This window comes from Anas platyrhynchos, chromosome 1 (assembly GCF_047663525.1).
Source record: "Anas platyrhynchos isolate ZD024472 breed Pekin duck chromosome 1, IASCAAS_PekinDuck_T2T, whole genome shotgun sequence".
NCBI lineage: Eukaryota > Metazoa > Chordata > Aves > Anseriformes > Anatidae > Anas > Anas platyrhynchos.
In genome coordinates, this window is record NC_092587.1 from 99899068 (window position 1) to 99920927 (window position 21860).

Consider the following 21860-nt stretch of genomic DNA (forward strand, 5'->3'; position numbering starts at 1 on the left):
TTCATTGCTCACAGGTTCTTAACTCTGGCACTGTACAGTAGAGCATAGTGAAATTTATTTAGAAAAGTGGCTCCAGTTTCCCTGTGTTTATCATTGTCTTCAAAAGTGAAGACTTCAAATTGTTTTAGAACATCAGATGTAAATATTGTACTGTTGAACTCAACTCACTGTGATTAAAGAGATTACTATCACTGAGTAGAATAGTCATCTCCTTTAAACTTTGAGTTTCACCAAAAATAATGAGAAGCCCTTGATCTCTTTTGCCCAGTGATACAGCCTACGGGAATAAATAGAACTAACTTTGTATGTTGAGAATGGGGAATAAAGTGTGTTATTTCAGACTGAAATTAATCTAGGGCTTGTGGTTGGATAGCTTTTAAAATTTGGACACAGCTAATTGCAATGCTACCTGTAAATTCCCTAAATATCACCTGGTATCAGTCCTACCCCCCGAGATGTGATGTCTGACAGTTTGCTTGAATTGCCTACAGAGCGACAAAACAGAAATATAAAGTGTAAGAAAATACAAAAGCTGTAACACAGGCTATCACAGGCAGTGTCTTTCATGTCACCTGAAGGTTTTTTAATTGTGCAAAATGTTACCCGAAATAACATTTTTTGTTACGCTTTATTTCCAGAGAAAGTTCATTTTTTACTCAACTTACTTCCATCTCTTGTGAAGTATGTTGGCTTGCAGTTTTCCTTGGTTTACCATTTCTGCAGGGTATCCTGCCTCAGTGAGTCCTGTGTAAGGTCACCAACCAGTATGTGCCCCTTCAGAAGATTACCTGCATGAATAGCTGAGGAAACTATCTGTAGAGAGCAACCACATTATTACTGTTTTAAATATTCTTTTGTAAATAACCTTATGGGCCCCAGAAGGAGGAAGAAAAGCATGCTCAATTACCTTCCAGAATGCATTTTCACTAAATGCCAGGGTGAAAGAAATGATGGTCAAGAGCAGACAAGCTGCTTTTATTACGAACCCGTCTCTGTAGAATTTAATGTGATTTTCAGCAGGTTAAGCATTTATGCTTGCATTCTCTATTTGAGTACTTAAATTTCTGTGCAGCACATCTTCTTTACATATTTTGCCTTCTCTTCCTAACAGTGACACAAACAACACTTTGGGGTTTTGGACTTCTGTGTATTTTTCATTTTTCTTGTAAAATGTCCCGTTCTGACAGTTCTGGTACACAGTGATTCACAAAGTTTTCTTATCCAATTCTCAGGTATCCACAGAAATAACACATTTAGTCTTCTCCATCATTCTTTGCTCAGTCCCACTGAAGCTGCTGTCACTGCAACATTTTACTTTCTCCTATCAAGGCAGGCATGAAACTTCCAGTGGAGCGAATGCAAACGCTAAGGCAGCTGCATGGGTCAGTAGGCAGATGGAGGGGGAGAGGGTTTGGGAAAGCTAAACAGTTTGCATCCTTCTCTAAAAGACAGCAAACCACAGGGCAGGGATCTGCAATCTGATGATTTGACAGTGCAGTGCCCTTTAGTTGTTTGACTGGATTTACAAGTTCTGTTTAGCTGACAGATATTTTGGCTAATACCCTTCTCTACTTGTTTTTCTTTCGACTATCAGAAATTCTGTTTAAAAATTTAAGCAACACTTGTTGTACAGCAAAATAAACAGACTTCTCTTACAGATAGGAACCGCTCTCTGATTTTTTTCTGCAAATACCCCAATGAATACAAAATATCAACCTAACTAAATACAGTTTTGTGAAAGTGCCAGTAAACAATCTGGGAATTAAATCGGAGGTTGTAGCTTTATTTTGTAGGAAAGCTGCTCTTCCAAGCTTACTGCACAGAGCCCGATATCTCTTCTTCCTTTTTTTTTCCTTTTTTTTTTTTTTTTTGGTTAGTCATTCTCCAGACTAAAACTCAAATCATCAGCTTTTAAAGAACCCTAATGTAATAAAGCCATAGCTAAACAAGAAAAGTGTGGAAATAAACAGGAATTTGAAATAAGTGCAAATTCAGTGGTTCAATATTTTTGAGCTTCTTTGCTAATTTGATTTTAAACAGGCTGCTTCTAAAAGCTACTTGAGAGTTAACAAGTGACTGCTTTAAATGCTCAGAATGAATGGTCCTGGAGCAGCGATGGACAGTCGTTTGTAACGTTAATGACTGTAATCAAGGGAAAGAAAAAATTCCTGCTGGGATTACAGGTTGGTGGTAATGTTCTCTGAATTATACTTCGAAATCGTGTGCAAAACTTGTTCTGTTTCACTGGTCTAAGGTCTCTGCTGGAAGCTTTTGAGAATAGACTAGAAGTAGAGTGTGTGTCACCAGAAGTGGCCATGGCTGAAGCACTAAAAGGCCAGGCTGTTTTTTTTTTTTTCCTTCCTGTTTTTGGTGGATAGCTCAGGTATACAAAGCTATCTGTGGAAGGATGACTGGATATCTGAAGCTTTAAAACACTTAAGAGCAGAAAGGGGGTAAGATGAGCCACAGATAGATGAGATGAAAACAAGAACACATCAGACTAGCTGCCAGGAAGAAAACAAAGGGGCAATTTGGGGGTGTGATGACTGCTCTACCCTCACAGATGATCACCATCAGGTTTCCCCAGGTACACCAGCTTTAGCATGTGAGTGAGGTTTTGCAGTTCATCTCTCGCTGTCCTTCCTTACTGTGTATCGCTTTCTGTGATGGAGCAGTCTCATTGCACCTGAAGGAGATTCCTTTGGGGATAAACTAAGCCAGAAAACATGCTCCAGGAATACGTCTATTTGCTCCAACCAGTAATGGGCACTAGTCTTCAAACTAAAGCTAGTCTGAAGTAAAACTTCCCCCAAGTCTGTTATGAAAGTATTTCAGGTCCTTAACATCAACTTTTTTGCTCAACCAGCCCTTTCCTATTTGGCCAGACATTGCCACTGAGCACTGAACAGTATTTCAAGCAGAGGAAGGACAGGGTGATTGAGGGCTTCTTATGCCCAATTTCTGCGATTATATGAAGCATTCTCTGAATTCACACGAAGATTAGTGCAATAGAGAGACTTCAAGGATGCAGGCTTTTGACAGGAGTTACTCAGGCTAAAGGCATTCTCCAGAGAGAGTCTGAGAAGGTTCGATTGCTAAAACTTTCTAAGGATCCTTGTTTTTTTCTCTGCTGCCGAATTTGAATAGTCCTTATGATGTAAACCAAAATGCTGATGAAATATGCTAAATATGCACGGCATAAAAGGCTGCTTTTATTAGACCTATCCAGTTTGTATAATCCCAAATTCTCAGCAGTGCAAACATGCACAACAAAAGTCTCTAATAATTAATGCCTGAAATCACCCCAAGTATGCTGCTGCCCTGAGAACCCCAGAGCAGCTTGTACAGGCACTTGTGGAAGCTCAGCCCAGTCCTCCAGCATGCAAGAGGAAGAGGGTGGGAGCAGAACAACTGGCACCAGGAGCTGCTGGGATCGCTCAGCTTCGGGACCTCTGATGACAGTGTTTGAACAATAGTGACTGATCACCTTCCAGAGCAGCAGCTGTGGATGCTGCACTTTCATAAACAGACCTCAGGTTTTTGTTTGTGTGTGTGCATTGCACTGGGAAGGTACTCCACTAGTAAATAAATGAGCTAATAAGCCATATGAGGACACATTTTGGTATGTTTCATAAGAAAAACAGCAGTGTGAGCGAGCAAGACTGAAGTACGGCTGTAAAAAGTAAAAATGTGTGTGTGCATGTATGTGTCTCAATTTCAATCACAGGAGAATGCTGCTGGCATCTGGTAGTCATTTGGGTTCCTGGACCAGAAGAGATTTAGCAGACCTAGTAAGCATGAGTAGTGAAGCATGGTGTACATGCTGATGCCCATAACACAAAATAAATTTAACCCTTTGCATTTTTATAATATGTTCTTTACCAGTCATAAAGGAGCCTGAATGATGTCTTAGCAACTGCTGCTCTGCAGCACAGACACAAAGTCTAGCAAAAAGGTTTCAGTATTGACAAAATGACTTACTGATAATAATATTTGTTACCTGTGTCCAAAAACTGCGCATCTATAATCCCTGCCTATCCATATCTATCTATCCATATCTATAATCCATTCATGCATTATTTTTTGGATAATAACATACTGAACTAGGTTCATTTCCAGCTGTGAATGCATGATAGAATTGATTTAAAGCTGCAAAGTTCATTGTACTTTTTCAAGGAGCTGTCTGATCAAATGACAGATTAAAATTGAAATCAAAACCTAATTACTAGGCCTTCATTTTCTATTAAATATATACTATTGATGGCAGATATACCATTTAGAAAATAAGTCAAGGACGTAAGCTGAGTCTTTTTGCTGTGTAATTACTTCTCTGCATACAGAGTTGGTCACAAGAAAGCCTCCTAGCTATGAAACTGTCACCCTCCTCCACACAACAGCACAAAGCACAATGTATTCAAAGAACGCGTGCTTTGAAGTGCTCTTGGCAATGGTGTTAAGGTGTAGGAACCAAGTGCCTTGACCGGTCAAGTTCCTCTGTTCTACACAGGAGCACTTGGGAGAAATGAGAAATAAGCAAAGGAAAGTAGGTCTAGTAAAAGCAGGTCTGTACTGTGTCTGTTAAATATATATTACATTATTTACTGATATGCTTGTGAGTGTGCTTATCGTATCCATTATATAAAAATGTAAATTGAAGAATAAAGAATGGAAATAGTTTGATGGTGATTATAAAATGCAGTTCACTGATTTGGATATAAAACAAACAAACAAGGATTTCTGTTTTCTTGATTGTAATTCAGTTATTATCACATAAATTGCACACAAGGCAGTACAACAGATATGTAGCTCTATTGGTAAGTTAAAATAATGGCAAAATTATCCCAGGTACCATATTTTAAAGAATACAATACAACCTAGTTAGGTAAATTTGGTATGTAATAGTTGGCGTTATTGATTTTGTGAGTTAGCTGTTCAGTTTTCCGTCAGAGAAAATAGAATAGGTATAGGGAATGTAGACAGTGCATGTAAATACTTAGTAATTTATATATTGTTGATTGTTTTGACTCATTTTGGTGCATGTTATAGTAGCATATAAGTAAACCATCTGCTAATGGTACAGAAAGAGAATTTGAAACCATGTCAATTAAAAAAATATATTATTAATATTATTATTCCAGTTCAGAGTCTTTATCTGCACGTTTGTGTGCAGTTTCAGCAAGGGATCATTCCTTGGATGTGTTCTTGCTCAGGACCTCTTGAATGCAAAGACATTAAACTCTTCCTAGGAAAAGGGGCTAGAAAAAGACAATGCTTGCACGTGTATACACATACACACACAAAGAAAAAATGGGAGAGAAACAGAAAGCTATTGATTTGATTCTGGTTTATGGATTGTTTTAGTCTGTTAGAGGATTGACTAAGATATTACCATAATTAATGCAATAGGCTTTAAATTAACTTCCAGTAGGCAGTCATATGTATTGTAGGTTTGAAAGGGCCAGTGAAATTTTACATATTCTGCAAATAATGTTTTCTGATTGCTAATCCTGGGTTTCCTTGTAATACCATGATCTGTGTTTAAGTGGTGGACTCTCATAGTTTAAACAATTGATGCTGTCATAATCCTTATCATCAGTAATATAAATATTCTCCTCCTTATTGGAAGGAACTCTTGCTTGGTGACTTTAACAAAATCAGGAAAGGAGGACTGGTGACAGTGCCGAAGTGTCTTTGAGTAGATCTGAGTGGGACTGCAGATGTGTATGCAAAATTACTTCCTCACGTCGATGAAAAAGAAAGATGGGGTGCTAAAGAGGTACATTTGTGTATGGATGTGTGTGTGATTGTGACCACATGGTCCGAAAGACAATTCCAAGGATTTATATCATTCCTCATGATGACATCAGAAATGAACTAGTTCAGCTCCAGTTAAAGTTGACAAGAACATTTGCATTCAGTAGCGAGGTCAGAGAAGCCATTCATCTTCTAGTCTGTTGGGAACATCTGTTTAGTGAGACAACCAGGTGTTCTTGCTGGCAAAGACAAACAGAAGCTGCATTTTAATACCAGAAGTACAAGCCAAGGAAGTCAACCCCATGCTGCAGCTCCAAGAGGAATGAGATGTGCTTTCATGTCTCAAGGAGCAAAACAAGTCTGTTAGTCACTGAGAGACCCAAATCCTGCAACTCTCGTCATCTACGGCATCTCTTCACCTTTCAGCTGCATTATTATTTGTGTGTGTGTCTTAAAATTTGTTTGTTGGTATAATTGTTTGTTCAGTGAATTCTGCAGGTAAACCTAAGGGTTCAGAAAATTCACGCATTGATCTGTACCTTGCCAAATAATATTTAATGACCCTAAATATTGTTTCAAATATGGCTTATTAACTGTCCATCGCAAATAGTATTAGAATTGTGCAAGCTCTACTATTTGTTCATTTATTTACAAATACGTAGTTTTATCTGCTGTTTGAATAGTCATGCCTTTTTGGGTTCTCTTAGGGATAAGCCAGGTGGGAAGACAGTGATCATAAGAAATTTAAGCATACAGTCAAATATCTAAATATTACGGAAGGCTTCGATAACCTGGGATCCCAAATTACACACTTTAATGGCATGATCTGTAAATAAATAATAATAATTTTTAAAAGTATTAAAACTTTTTATTTCCTGTAGGAAAAGCTTGTAGGAGGTATGTAAGCCTAAAAAGAAAGTTTCAGGTTGCCATATGTCTGCTTGTGCAAAATTCAGAGGCTTTGAATGGTGACTCATGCAGGCAGGTCAGCCCCCACCTTACCTGTGTTATCACCTAGCTAGTTCTGAAACAGCCTGGCTGCTTTGTATTGACAAGTATCTGTAGTTCCACATGTGAACCAGTGCTTTGCTATTTGGAATTTGGGTGCAGTGTGTGTTTCAGTGAAGGAGTGACCCAGGTGAGTTGTTTTCCCTTGCCATGATCATGCCAGATGACTTCCCCTCAGAGGAAAACTAAATATATTTCCTCTAACCAAATAATGTATATGTAAACCGTGCGAGTGCAGTTTATGAATGTAACATAATCAGTTCATCTTTCCTTTGCAAACAGAAAGAAAAAAGATCATAAAAACATTCCCTTTCTGGACAGATCTTGGGCACTTCTTTTTCTTACACACAGACATGAAGACTCTCCGTTCCTTAGTCATGTACGTAGTCTCCCAATGAGTGCTGACATATAAACCTGTCAGATTTGAAACAGTGACTCTGTGTCCCCAGGTTTGAAATTGAGTGACTCCTTTATCCCTCCCCCACCATAATCTCTTGTAAGCCTTATTTATTGTACAACTAGCTAAAATTAAACACATGGATGATATTGGCAACTCAGCAAAAAAGTTATATTTAAATTCCTTGTTAAACCAACTCACACATCTAGTTCATGTAAAAAAGTCTGCTTTGACTAACACCTAAATTAAAACTAAACCTGCCGTATCTTCATTAGGATTGTACCACAGGCTAATTTGTTTGAGATTTTTCCCTTCTTCCTTCCTTCCCCACCTTCCTCCATATTTTAGCAGCGGCAGTATTTGTGGGGTGGTAGTAAGTGGTATGCTCCTTTGTGCTACTCTGTTTTGATGGGACTAGTTTGGCTGAAAATAAATGCTTTTTCTTTGTATAGTCAGGGCAAAGCTCAGAAGATTGGTCTAGGGCCGACTGAATTGGTTGGTGTAACTGAATTGGTGCTTGTAGCCTGAAGAAAATATTTGGGAGTATTCATGGTCTCTTTTACAACGATGCCAAGTATCTTGATTTAATTGGAAAGCATTAATAAGTGGGATTGTATTACACTACAGAGTTTGACAGCACAGTTGCCACTTATAGCAGCATCACTGCTGTACTTGATACATCATAGTCTGCTAAGATTCAGGATAAACTGTCTTAAGACCTGCCTCAGCCACAAAGCATAACAACTTTGTGTCTGTGGGTTTCGCTCCAGATGAAAGACTTATAAAAACAGATATATTTTTTTTCTGATCTGCCAAGAAGTGTTATATTCAAAAAAGACAGAAAAAATGAATCCAATAATAAAAGTAAAACGAACTTGAAATAATTTTAAACACCTACTCGGAACAGAAATATTTCTCTCCAGATTAGACAGTCTTATTTGCTATTCTTGTTTGCTGTTGTGCTAGCTGCAGGAAAACTGTCACTCATAGCAGTCTTTTATTATTTATACAAAATCAGGAAGGAAATCATTATACTCTGGTAGCATTGCAATAGCAATTTCTATTACCTAGTTATAGATGGTCTTTTTTCAGGACGTTTAAAAAAGAGAAACACCTTCCCGTGTATTTGAATGATTATTTAAAATGCTATATATTTCCCACATGGGGCAGAAAATTTATATAGTTTTTTCTTTTCAGTTTTTGCAGTCTCATTTCCTGCCAGTTCTACTCTTCTTTCATTTTATGAATCCATTTATTATAAACATTGCCAAAAGAATTTCAGGGAAGTTTGACTAACTTGTGCAGGGTTGGTGGAGTTCTGTACAAATGTGATGCTGCTTGAATAATTAATTGAAGAAGTTCAGATCTGTTGGTCCCTGTGGAAGTTTCAGACCATATGCAGTTGACATTTTAGTTGTTTTCTCAGTTCATTCTGGTCACAGGACCACAGAGTCATTTTAAGATAGCATTGATACGTGGTTTTGTTCAGGTAGCTTCTCTTTAGAATACACTTATAAAAATTTCTATGTCAGCTAAAACTAAGTAAAATGGTTTACATTTAAAAGAACTAGTTCACTGAACTCTCAACAAAAGCTGAAATTAATAAATGGATGCTGAGGGAGGTGGCTGTATGTGTAACTTCTCTCTGGCTGCTTCAACTTAGTATAAATAATTATTTCAGATTTTCCTTATTTTTGTTAGCGTGAGCTCATGAGACATACAGACAAAGAATTTACCATTTTTAGTAAATAGATTTGGGGTGAGTGAGAGAAATAATCTGACCTTTCTATGTTAAACATTAACATTTTTTTCTCATCTTTCATTGAGTGCTCTTTTTCTTCCTCTAAAGATCAGTGTAGAGTTTCCCCATTTCTGGTATTGGATATCATATAAGTCAGACATTCTTTTATCTATAGTTGACTGAACTAGCCTTCATTATGAAGGCAGCCATCTTTCAGTGTGAAATAAATAACTGTATTAAAAGGCTTCTCTGACATGCTTGCATCAGATCTTTATTATTTTTTTTTTTAATGAAAATAATCAAAGCAGGGTCTGTAATATTAGCAGTATTGCAAACAGTGGTGCTGTGGACGTAATTCTTTCGGTTTTGCACTGAAATAATAATTAAGTCAATGCACACATGAGAAAAGAATTAAGCATTAATTATATTTCCCCTTCCAATTTAAAAACAATGTAAATTACAGCACTGTCTTGTTTGCATTTACAGTATGCTGATTCTGCGAGTAATCAAACCAATTTTTATTGTTCACAAAACCGCTCAAACTTGTAGAAGACGGGATTTTATCTGGCTGGTACCCCTGCTCTGAGCTGCTGTGAAAGGAAAGGTTTGAGGGGATGTCTGGGGTTTACTTAATTCTTTTTCTGCCAGCTGCGCCAGCTCACAGAGGACTGGCTGGAGCTGCTGCAGACGCTAGGTGCGTCTGCTCCACCTGCCTCTCTTTGCCTAAGGGGTCGCTCTCAGCCCAGCCAGAGCAGCCTGCGGAGTGGGACAGATGTTTGTGCTATCGGCATGTAGCTGTGGTGGCTGCAACAAGCTCCGCAGTGAAAACACCGAATTCAAGGAACATTTTGTGGGGGTAGGATGGTGTTGTGCAGATTTGCACATTTGTACTGCTCTGCCTCTCACCCACTGATTTGCCTTCTGAGGTTTAACTACGGTAACTCTGTATTAGCTATAGAAAGCTTTTTCTGAAGGAAGACATAAAATACTCAGGGTATTTTGATGGCCCTGAGCTAAGCTGAAAGGCACTGAATCACTGCTCTATTAGCATCCTGAAATAAATAGATAAAAGAAAAAATGTGATTCCTGCAATGATGGGATATCGCTATATCACTGGTGAGACGCTACTATATTCACCAGGGAGCTGCTAGTGTCTGATATAGTTGTGGCCTTGTAATTTCCTCCTGTTGGTCTGTGGCAACATAGATGCTGCTGACTGCATCAGCTCTCAGGGGTGATGTTTGGTCCTAGGCCAGGTAGCACAGAGCTGCTTAAATCCCCACTTCTCAGTCTTCACCTCCTCTAGAGCAGGCTCTGTCCACTCTGTGTGGTCTGTCAACTGCAGGCAAGGTGTGTATTTTTTGCTTTTGTTTTTTTGACTTTTAAAAATGTATGAAATAATATGAAAAATATGTTGCAGCTCATCAGAAGGCTATTTTATAGTGTGAAGCTGAGGGAGCATGTTATGTGCCTTAAGGATTAGCATGAAGGCACGTGGAAGCATCTGAAATTGTAAACCCTGATCAGTTTTGGAGGACTGTGTATGGTCCAGAGAGCCAAACCTGAAACAGTCACCTCATGTTGTCCATTTGGCTGTCCCTAGAGTGAGGAATCTAGGAGACATGTTTGGGCTTTGCTTACAAGTCATCTGGTTCATGGCAAAACGAATTGCTTCTGGGAGGACTAACATGTAATGTGGGTGATGAGGGACGAGGAGTCAGGAGTGAACAAAGCATTAACGCCAAAACAGCAGTCTCAGCTTGCACCTCTCATTGTTCCCACATCCTTCCTTTGTTTCAGATGGCTTTTAGTTGTCAACTGTGCTCTCATACTTGCTTCACGTGGAGCTTTGCAAGGTTGCAGGAAAGACTGCAAAGACTCTGATATGCAAGCAATTTTCAGAATTTGGTTTTGAGTTTCTTTGGGTTTTAGTATGGAAACAGTCAATCAGAATGAATCAGCTCTGCATATCTAACTGAGATTTGGATCACATCGCTTTTTTCTATATTTTCCCTCTATAAATATGAAATAAATATAAATACTTAAGGAGATGCCTTAGTTTGTACAATGGAATTGTCTTTACCTTACATCAGGATACACACTATGAAATCTGACTTCCAAATGATAGCCTCCTGCTGTTAATACTGCGTGCACCTACAGTGTAATAACATTGAGTTTCACTCTACCGATCAGTCTAGGAGTTTTGATCTAGGAAATTCTATCAGTATTATTGAAGTGAAACCTGTATGTCAGGGAGAAATCTTACTCTGCTGTTGAGGCATAGTATTTCTTCCAAAAATGTAGCTGCTTGGAAAAGCATCAAAGATTTTAGGCAGTGCCCTGGAAACCCATCCATGTCAACAGGAATCTTTCCATTCAGTTTAGTCAGTCTGGTCACAAACAGCATTGTCATGGTGGAATCTCCCAGTGCAGTTGATTGCAAAAGATCATTAAAAGTTATTATTTTGAAATTACTTATTGCTTTGCAAATAATAAAGTTTGCCAGTGTTTTGGATTTGTTTTTTTGAAGCTGTTGCCATTTTTCAAAATTTCAGTGGCATCAACTCTGTTGACAGATTGCTGCTGAGAGACTTGCCAGAAGAAGATTTCAAAAGAAAAGGTCTGGAACAGATAAGAGTCCTTGAGATTTACAACCCAGCCATTGGAAAGGCTTTTCTTAGTCATGCTATCTTTCAGACTTTTAAAGAGGATTAACCCATGATTATGAATAAAGTTCAGTAACTGGAAAGAGGAGCAGGAACTTTGCATTGTAGCATCTAAGAAAGAATCTGTGTCGCTTATCTAACTCAGGTACTGACGGGATGTTTCCCTTTGCTCTTAGCAGAGGAAAGATGGTTGTGTCCTTATTGCCATCTGGCTTTTATTCTGACCTAATGTAAAAGGAAAGGCTTGAGGGTTTGGGGGGGATTTTTTTTTATTACTTTTATTCCCAGTATGCCTCTACTGGGAAAAACATGTAGATAAATTAATAGTTCCATCAGCTATATATCTTGTACATTTATGTATACACATATAACTGTTAAATTTAACTGGAAATTGAAGGTAGACATTGTCTTACTGTGGCTTATGGCTTTTCTAAGTAGCATGGAAAACTTCTAACTTGTAATCAAAACGTTGAAATCTGATTTTTTTTTTTTTCTAAATGATGCAATTCTGACTACAAAATGACATTCATTTACACAGAAAAATTAGGAATAAAGCTGGAATATTTCTCAGCTATTTTTCCCCATGAAACTAAAAAATTTGAAAAAAAAATGTTTTAATGTTTTATTTTATTTTATTTTTTTTCAGAATAGTTGAAAAGGTTAAAATGGCTTAGGCGTATGCATTTTTATTCACGCTACCAACATCAGGAACCTAAAGAAAAGCAAAATAACCAAGAGGAGTCATAAATGTCTTATCAAAATGCATTGTAGATTTCTTTACAAAACTGCTCTTAGCAGAAATCAATTAGCAATGCTAAAAAAATAAATATAAAATAAATGAAAAATGTAACCCCAAAAGCTGAAATTTCCAAGTGTAAAAATTGTACTTTGTAGAACATCACTTGAAGGATAGGATTAGTAGGATACTATGACAATATACTCGAATATTAAAGTAGGAACATTTTCTCCTTTCTGGGTTACTTCTTATGTTTAAGATGATTTCATAGTAGAGTGCTGATGTGCACAGACCATGAGGAAAAAATAGTGGACTTTTAGGTGAATAATGTTTCCTAATACTACAGTTCTTCTTCCTCCTGTTTTTTCAAGGGGACATGTCCTTTTACTCCATTGTTTATCAAGCTAAATTCATCCTCATATACTACTATGTGGCCCAGCTTTACTTAAAATGTCTTATCATTTTCATAGCTGTTAGTGCTGTAACCAAAAGCCAGGTTGACTTGAACTTTCTGCTTTTTGCTTATTAGATAGGGATTTTTTCCAATATGTTCGAACAGTCAGCAGATGAAATTGGGTTCACATCTCAGTGACATCCCACAGCTTGTCCAGGGAAACAAGGAATCACAAAACTATTGTGATCAAGGTGATAAGTGCCTGTGACTCTGTGCTACCTTGGTAGTTTCATGTAATTTGGATGCCTGAGCGTGGATGTGCTTCTTGCCCACATACTCCCAGCAGGCCTTCTAGGCCAGCATTCCTGGATGGCTGTTTTAACTACAGTTTTCTAGCCAAAGAGACTTTGTATGGTCAGGTCTGGATTTTACATGTGTTCTCTATTTTTCACCACTTCTTATATCTGACATTTTATGAATTGATAAGGGTTTTATTCAATGTGCATGAATTTTGTTAATCAGATAGTGGAAATCTAAAAGTGGAAGAACACATGAAAATGGAGGCTGTCTGTTGATCTTGAACAAAAAGGTGGCATTTCTACTGCACCTCACTTTTGCAATAATTTTGTGTGGGAGCAGATTGCCATTCTCATTCTCATTGCTTGGGATGAAGATTTCTGTCTCCATGGAATAGAATGCCTTTCTTGGCCTTTTAAACTATGCCAGACTGTCATAAAAGTTGGATATTTTCTTCTGGGTGGTTTTAACCTGTTCTTCTCCTTCATCTTAGATTTTGCCTCAGAACAATCTTCTCTTCTAACATATCCCACCAAAGTGTTTTTTGACACACATGTAAGCTCATGCTGTTCTCAGAGTTGCAAAGTATAAACCAGCCTACAAATTACTTATTTCTCCCAGACATTATAGTCTTTTTGTTCACTGTATTTGTCTTCCTTAAAGTGAACATACTACTTTCTTGCCAGACACAAAAGCAAAAAAAATACTGTGATTTAAAGTACTGCATCTAATGCAAACAAATTCTGCTATTTTACTTTCCCAATGTCTTTCTGCATAGCCTTTATCCATTTTCTTCATTTAACAATTCACCTATTTCTGCCTTCAAGTCACTTTTTGGTTTGCTTTTTGTTTTGTTTTCTTGGTGCACTTGCTCCCTCTGGGAGACAATTTTGTGGTACCATTCTTCATTTTATAAATCATGTTTGTCTTCATTTTTTCTGCTTTTTAATTGTTTTCAATTAGGAAGAATGTGTTTTGGATCTGTTTATTCAATCTTTTTCTAAACTCAAAACCTTTAATTGCAGTATTAATTCCCACTTGAGTCATAATTTCTTGCAGAGTGCCATAGCTGTGAGTAGATAGGAACAGTTGTATTAGGAGGGACTAACTTGCATGTTATCGGTGGGTTTATTAAAAACATTTCACAGCTGGGAAAGAACCTTTAACTCAAAACTTCAGCTAACCTAATAAAAACATTTAAGTTTAGACAAAGCATCTTGCTTGTTCTAGAAGTCTCATGAGAATATGTTTCTCTTGGGAGATTCCCAGCACTTTCAGAAGTGCGACATATATTTCTCATCTCTCAAAATTCTGCTCCACAAAGAACACTTAAAAGAGATAACAAGTTAAATGAGGAAGCGCAAAATGTTCTGAGATGAAGGTGGTTTGAATACCAACAGGAGATAGCAGCTAATTTCCCTATAACCATAATTGTTCTCTGATAATTTTCCATGCAGATATTTAAATGTTGTTCAGTAGCTTTCTGTAAGATTCATGGTTACGGATAGGATACATCTCAGGATACAGAACTACTGGAGACAGTGTCCAAAGGAGGGCAATAAGGATGGTCTAGAGCAGAAAGCATATGAGGAGCAACTGAAGTCACTTGGTTTGTTCAGCCTAGAGCAGAGAAGACTGAGAAGCTGGACGTGATGACCCTCATGGGTCCCTTCCAACTCAGGATAGTCTGTGATTCCATGTCCAGATGTCTTTTGACTCTCCCTCTTTAGTTCTGCAACAGGCCCTCTTCACCTTTGAAAAGCAGAGCAGAGCAGGAGAGAGGAGGGGGATTGGTGTGATGCGGCTGTGGTGCTTGTGACAGCACAGAGGATGAGTCACAGCGGGGGAGCTGTCATCAGGGCCAGCAGCAGCAGCGCCACCACACTTTGGCCTTGGCCGTCGGTGTGTGCAGTTTGCACCTCCTGCAAGCCATGGCTCGGCTGATCTTCCTCGCCCTGGCTGTGCTGGGCATTGCCCAGAAGCCGTGGTTCGTGGATGATCAAGTGGATGCGGATGCAAATGAGCGAATGCAGCAGCATGCGGAGCAGCTGATTGAAGGCATGGCTCGGCTGCTGCATGAGATGGAGGAGAGGAGCCAGGAGCAGAGCGGGGTGGCCTTGGGAGCCCTGCTCTTCACTGCCTTGCAGCAGTGGCAGCTCTGGACCTTTATTGACCTCCTTGTCCTGCTCTTCGGGCTCTGCCGGTGGCTCAGGAAATGGAGACTTGGGCTCCGCAGGAGCAAGCAGGGCAGCTACCCAAGGAAGAAGAAAGACAAAGACAACACCAACACCGATGACACCCGGGATCTGGGCAGGGTTTGGGCCAATCGCACCCAGTGGCCGGCGCCGCACATGGCCGACAAGTGCAAGGTGGTGGAGGAGCTGGTGGACAAGCTTCTTGGTGCCTGCCAAAGACTCTCCGGGGAAGCTCTCTTCAAGCCACGGCTGCAGCCGGCCATCGGTGTGGGCTGCTTCTCCGAAGACGGGAGTACCCGGCAGGACAATGTCCTCTACCGCCTGCTCATGCCCCTGAGGCCTCCCCCCGGGCACGCCTTCCACCCGGAGCTGGGCGCCGAGGGGGAGACGCCAGCGAGGAAGCCCGGCCTGCGCGTGGAGCTGGAGTGCGCCTGCGCGAGGGAGCGGCTGGTGGGGGACATGCTGTGCTTCCTCCACCACCCCGAGGACGAGCTGAGGAGCAGACAGGAGCCCAGCCTGCTGCGCACCCTCTGCACCGGCTCCTACCTGGATGTGGAGGAAACCACTCGCTGGTTCCAGGCCTTGGTGAAAGCAGCCTGGGAGCTTCTGCCGCAGTCGCGCCACTGCCGCCTGACGGTGCTGCCCTCCCGCCGCTCCTGCAAGATCAGGCTGGCCAACGCCTCCCAGAGCACCCTCTCCATTGAGATCACGCTTGGGGTGCGGCTAGACGACTCGGACTCCTTCCTGAGCCTGGAGTAGCCGCGGCCAGCTTCACCAGCAGCACGGCGCCGCCAAAGAGCTGCGCTGTGGCAGAGATGCAGTCTGTCGGGCACACGGCCAGGCATGCCCGACCCCACAGCTTCCACCTCAACCATCTGCAGCCCCGCGCCCGTATGCTGGTGAGCAAAGGCTTTTCCCCCCACGCCCTGAGGACGGCTGTGATTCACCACCTGACAGCCACAGCCCTGGCAAGCCTGGCAAAGGAAAGATTGCCCCCTGCGCCTGGATGACCTCCTGCGGTGCCTCTGCTGCTGCCTGGAGAAGAAACACCTCAACCGCTTCCTCGAGAGGGAAGGCAACAAGAGGGTACCTGAGGAGAGGGATGGTGGTGTCCCCGGCCTCCCAAACAGCTGGACTGCTCAACTTCTTCCAGGCAGTGAGCACCCAAACTCTTGGAGGGAATCCGTTCCGTCAGGGAGCTTCATCCTATATATTGACACCAATAAACAGCCTATGTGAACAAATGCTCTGACCGTGTCTGCGCAGCACTTTGTGGGGGAACATGGGCACAGGGTGCTGAGTGCACCGCTGTCACAGAATTAGGAAATGTTTTCCAAAAACACGGGAGCCACTGTCTGGCTGAGGGTTGGAAGGGACCTCTGGAGGTCATTTGGGGAGCAGAGGGGCAGGCGCTGAGCTCTGCTCTGCAGGGACAGCGACAGGACCTGAGGGAACAGCATGGAGCTGGGACAGGGGAGAGTCAGGATGGGTGTTAGGAAAAGGCTTTTTAATCAGAGGGTGGTTGGGCACTGGAACAGGCTCCTCAGGGCAGTTGTCATGGCACCAAGCCTGACAGAGTTCAAGTGTTTGGTCAACCTGCTCAGATGTATGATTTGATTTTTGGACCGTACTGTTTGAAGCCAGTATTTGGACTCAGTGATCCACGTGAGTTCTTTCCAACTTGGGATATTCAATGATTCTATGTTATGTTATATGAAGTACAGATTTTCCTTTTATTTGCAGTTCCCTTGTAATAAAAGCACTTGTTTGTTGTATTTGTTTTTTTTTTTTCCTCCAGCAGAAAAGACCAAATTTCTTTTTTTTTTTTTTTTAATGTTTCTGTGAAAGGCTTTATTCTCTCACATGACTTGCTTTGCATGTAGTTCCATTGATACCATTTGATATTGTCATAAATACTATTATCTTGCATAACACGGACTTTTTTAAACTGATTTCACAGGTGGTCCTGCTGCTGTCATTTATGATCATGATGTAAGAGGTTTTCAAAATAAATTGCTTTATTTATAGTTTAGCATAAGGTATGCCTGTTTATAGAATTTGAAAAAAAAGAATTGACAATGAAATTATTTCTTCATGTGCACTCAGGTTATTTCAGAATATGAAACTGGGGCTAGGTTTTAGTGAGTCTCTTACCCAGCTTTTATGAAGGGATGTTTTATCAGTTCTAACTGGTGAACAGATAAACTGATTAATGCAATTCTACCATTAGAGGAAACATCTCTTGCATCTCTGGCTTCTTTTTTTTTAAAGAACCATTTTATGTTTGATAATACCTTTCAGGTATCTGGTCTCTCCTACTGAATCTCTTGCTTTAGATGTGCATAATAATTTTCTAGGCCTTCAATTTCTCCTGGTTTAAAAATAAAACCAACCAGAATAGCTAAAACAGTATTTTGTTTTGTTTTCCTACTGTTGAATTAGGCTTACTGAATTTGTTCCAACTTGAACATGAAATACATGGATGTACTTTTAAATAATATAAAAAATCCTCTGACACTAGCTATTTCAGTCTCTGATCTTTTCTTCTATTACAAATTCATGCTTTATTTTCTTAGTCATAAACTTTTAAACTAGTCTTGTTACACAATGCTTTGTCTACCATGAGCTTGCAAACTGTCTCTGAAGCTGACTACATTACTCACAATTGCCTCCTTTCAATTTCCAGATTCTTTCTTCTGTTAAATGAACAATAAAAGCTAACGCATGCCACTTACCTTTTACACCTGTGTAGTGTGTTACCCAGAGCTGTAAATGAAATTACTACATTCAATTTCTACTTTCTTTTTATTTTCTTTTGTCAGCTTTCAGTCTCTACAAAAACTTCCCATTCTTTTCCAAATTCCATCCTGTAGATATTGCATGGTAATGTGAAACATTGTAAATTATGTTAAAGGATGGTATGAGGAAGACTGATGTCCATTTCTTTCTTCTTTTCAACTATAACTGTAATACCATCACCAATTTCCAGTAATTAGTGGGGGTGGGGTGGGGAGAAGGGAAGAGCATGGATGGATGTGGTTGACATTTCTTGGAATTGTTTCGTATATTTCTGTTGTAATACAGTAGTCAGTTATCCAATCCTTTATGTCCAACTTAACCTAGGCCATTAGAACAGTATTTTTGTGGTAGCTGTCTCTGCATGCACAGGATATATTCCATTAAAGATGTCATTTATTACATTAAGGGACTCAGGTTCTTAATTGCTTGCTGCATCAATAGTGCTTGGGACATTAGGGTCACTGGCAGCATCTGGAAATATGTGCTGCAGTTTTTCAAGCTAAATGACTCAGATTTGACTTCATAAAGAAACAACTGCTCCTAATGAAAGATTGGCTAAACAAACAGCAACAACAAATTGCTCCCCAAAATCTTCCAAGTCTTTGACATGTTTATTCAGAACAGAGGATTAAATTAGAAATGTTACCTTCCTCCTAAGACTTGAAATGTAATTAGCCTGTTGCCATCTCTAGATCAGTTCTCACAGTGCTGATTCCCTGTCATTCAAATTCTTCCTTCTCCAAATGGAAACATGATCGTGTTTGATGGGGAAGGCAGTCTGAGCAGGTAAGGAATAGAAAGATGAGGTAACTGAACTACGTCTCCTAGGAAGCATGACTTTCTATATATTTTTATTCTTGTACTTCAAATATTTTTATTATTTTCAAGGAAAAACATTCTTAGCGAGCTATTCTTTGAGGTGATATTTCAGTGCCACAAATGAACCTTTAGGAGGCTAACTGTAACTGGTTTTTGCACTGTGCATTGAGTTAAAGTTATACAGAGCTGAACATTTGGTGTCAAGGCACTAAATAAAGCTGACATTTACCAGATTCTTTGGCTGTGAGGAAGTCCAGAACTTTGTACTTTAAGGAGTCATATAGGTTTTCCTCCTGCTGTCATTCAATACATGCAACTGAAAAGTCCTTTACCTGCTAAACAAATATATGTGACATAAAGCAAAAGTATTCTTCCAGTCTGTGTGTGAAATGTTAGAGTGCGTGTAAATTGCCAGCTAAAACTGATCATATGTACTCAGTTTTACCATTTTCATGATCAGCCAAGCAATTTGTCATCTTTCCATCAGTTCCAATTAGCGGCAAAGTTTGTGAGATTTATTGTGCATCTTGTAGTTGTTTCTCCATGTCTGGTTGATACTCTCTTGAAATATGTATTTGATCTACCCCCAAATTGTAGGAGTTGAGGCATCAAGGGAGGTAAATCTATTGACCTGGAAGCCTATCAGTATATGTTGTACATAATGTGGCTGGTAGACTCACAGTTTCAAGAATTCCTCCAGCCACCTACAGAACCCAGCCCTGTAATTGATGATGACAGCATCAATCACAGCATCCTATCTCACCTTCCATTCTTCTACTACAGCTTAACAAATTGAAAATTAAAGTACTTAATGATTAATGTAGTATTAGAGCATTGATAACGCTCATAAAAGAACAACAGTTGAAGAATGATGGCAAGAGGGTCATGGAATTACATGGAGAAATCCTGCCCTAACAGGATATAAAGGTGCTATGGACAGAAGGCAAGTATAAATACAGACCCCACAGGGTTGGACATTATTGTAGGATTAAGACTATGAGGCACCAGAGGGTAATAAGAGCGCAGCTATAAGGGAGAGCAGACAGGACACTATTTGCAATTGAAGAAAAAAAGAGGTGCAGAGTGCTCCTATAGTGAGGGAGGTTATGAGGAACTTCAAAGACAGAGGTGAAAAGGAGAGGAGCACAATGAAAGCGTGTGTGGGAAGGTTGTGTCTGCAGCATCATTATCCCGGAATTTGCCTGTAACTGACTGGGTATTGTAGAGCACCCAAACTAAAATAAATGCTTGTCAAAACAAAAGGGAAAGCTAAAGGTATAACACTGCTACCCCCTAGATTACCAACCCACATTAGCTGTCTACATCCACTGCAAGTGTGGCACTTCCCAGGGGAGATTCTGTCTGAAGGAGTTCCTGTGACTGGAGTGGGTTCTTCGTACAGAGGAGGAATCCATTAGTGCTGGTACAACAGTTTAGGCAAATGTATGTGTATTCCAATTTTTATGAAGTGAGACCTTCAGAAGAGACTGGTTCCATCCAAACTGAGCAGTCAGGATAGTACAATTATAAGAGTTTTTCATGGCATGAATGACAAGTATCTGAGCAAAAAAATTAGGAACACAAAAGGAAGAATTGCTGGTAATCTGTGTTTGCCTCTTTCTGGCAGTGGTACTAGTTTCCATCACTACTATACAGCTTTAATATAAATCTTCAAAGTGTGAACTTTGGTAAACTGCTAGATTTGTATTTCTCCCCGTCTTTGCAACTTACTATTTTATGCATCATTACAATAGCATACATTTTTGCTCCTATTTATTCCTTTCAAAGCAAGATTTCTATCTATTTATTTCTCTCCCCACTTCCTCCCTATATTTGCTGCCTAAAAGCAGCTGGTGAAATCCATTCCTCAAAGAAAAGAAGCAAAATAAATATGAAAAATGCAGAATCCTTTCTTTTTTAGTGTGGTTTGCATTTCTTCTTCTTACAGATAATCTGCAAAACCAGTGCCAGATTCCTTGTTATTTAGTTACAAAATTGTTCATGACAGAGCAATGCAAAAATATTTTACAAAGCAGTTGAGTGGTATTACCTACACCAGTCTCTCTGCCTGCAAGTGTTTTCCCCTATCTGATTAATCCAAATCAAGTTGCTTAAGCCTTCTGGCTTCTGTGGAAGTTGCAAAGCTTTCTTACGTTGCTTTCCTTTCCTTTCATCAAATACCTGCAATGCCATTCTGCTATTTATACAGAAATATCTAGCCTCATCAGTTAAGTTTATAACCTTAGTGTGATTGCGAAACTAGCAATACTCATTGTAAAATTTCCCGTGAGACACAGACACCCCTTTTGTTACACTATTGCTCAGCTGCAGAGGAAAACAGACAACAGGACCTATACTATCCCCTGTTTTCTGAAGGTTCAGTAGCACATTTTTAATGGTAAATTAGTATTAATTGTTCACAGCAAATCTCTGCACAGTAAGAGTAATTAGACATGATCTCCACAGATGCACAGTCTTTGTTTTCCAATACTGTGAGGCTGGCCTCATTTGCCTTATAGTCATTTATACATATTTATAATCTTATCATTTTTTTTAATTATTTTTTATTATTATTTTTTTCAGATATTCCGTTAACTAGGTTTAGGAAGGATTCATTAAATTTTTGAAGTTGAGGATCAAGCAAGATAATATGTAGTAATTAAAAACAACAACAACAACCACAAACATTTAAAAATTAGAAAGGTAAATACCTGAGGTACCACTTCAACAGTATTTACACAATCAGTTTATTCTAAAGCACGGGAACACCCAAGCGTAATGGTGATTAGAGCCTTAATGGATTATTTTGATTGCTTATTTGAGAAAGCTCCCTGTTTTACATTAAATTCTCCAGAACTATTTAAATGTTGATTGAAATCTCTCAAATGGATGCATGGTAATCCCATTCTTTATTGTCTTCATTGGTTTCTAATGACACGTTATTTACAAAATCAAAAAGCCCAGGTTTAGCTCTATTCATTCCTTACATCTCTCTGCTAAATATGCGCTCCTAGCTTGACTTGTTTTTGTTGCTGTCTCATGTCGCAAGTCGGT

At 39.6% G+C, this 21860-nt stretch overlaps 1 protein-coding gene across 1 annotated transcript; it reads left to right on the forward strand.

Moving 5' to 3' along the window:
* Positions 1 to 12265: 12265 nt before the first annotated feature.
* LOC139999081 (inositol 1,4,5-trisphosphate receptor-interacting protein-like 1) lies at positions 12266 to 17523 on the forward strand. Its single transcript, XM_072025733.1, has one exon. It carries the CDS (start codon positions 14925 to 14927, stop codon positions 15945 to 15947), a length of 1023 nt encoding a protein of 340 aa, XP_071881834.1. The 5' UTR covers positions 12266 to 14924; the 3' UTR covers positions 15948 to 17523.
* The last annotated feature ends 4337 nt before the right edge of the window (positions 17524 to 21860 follow it).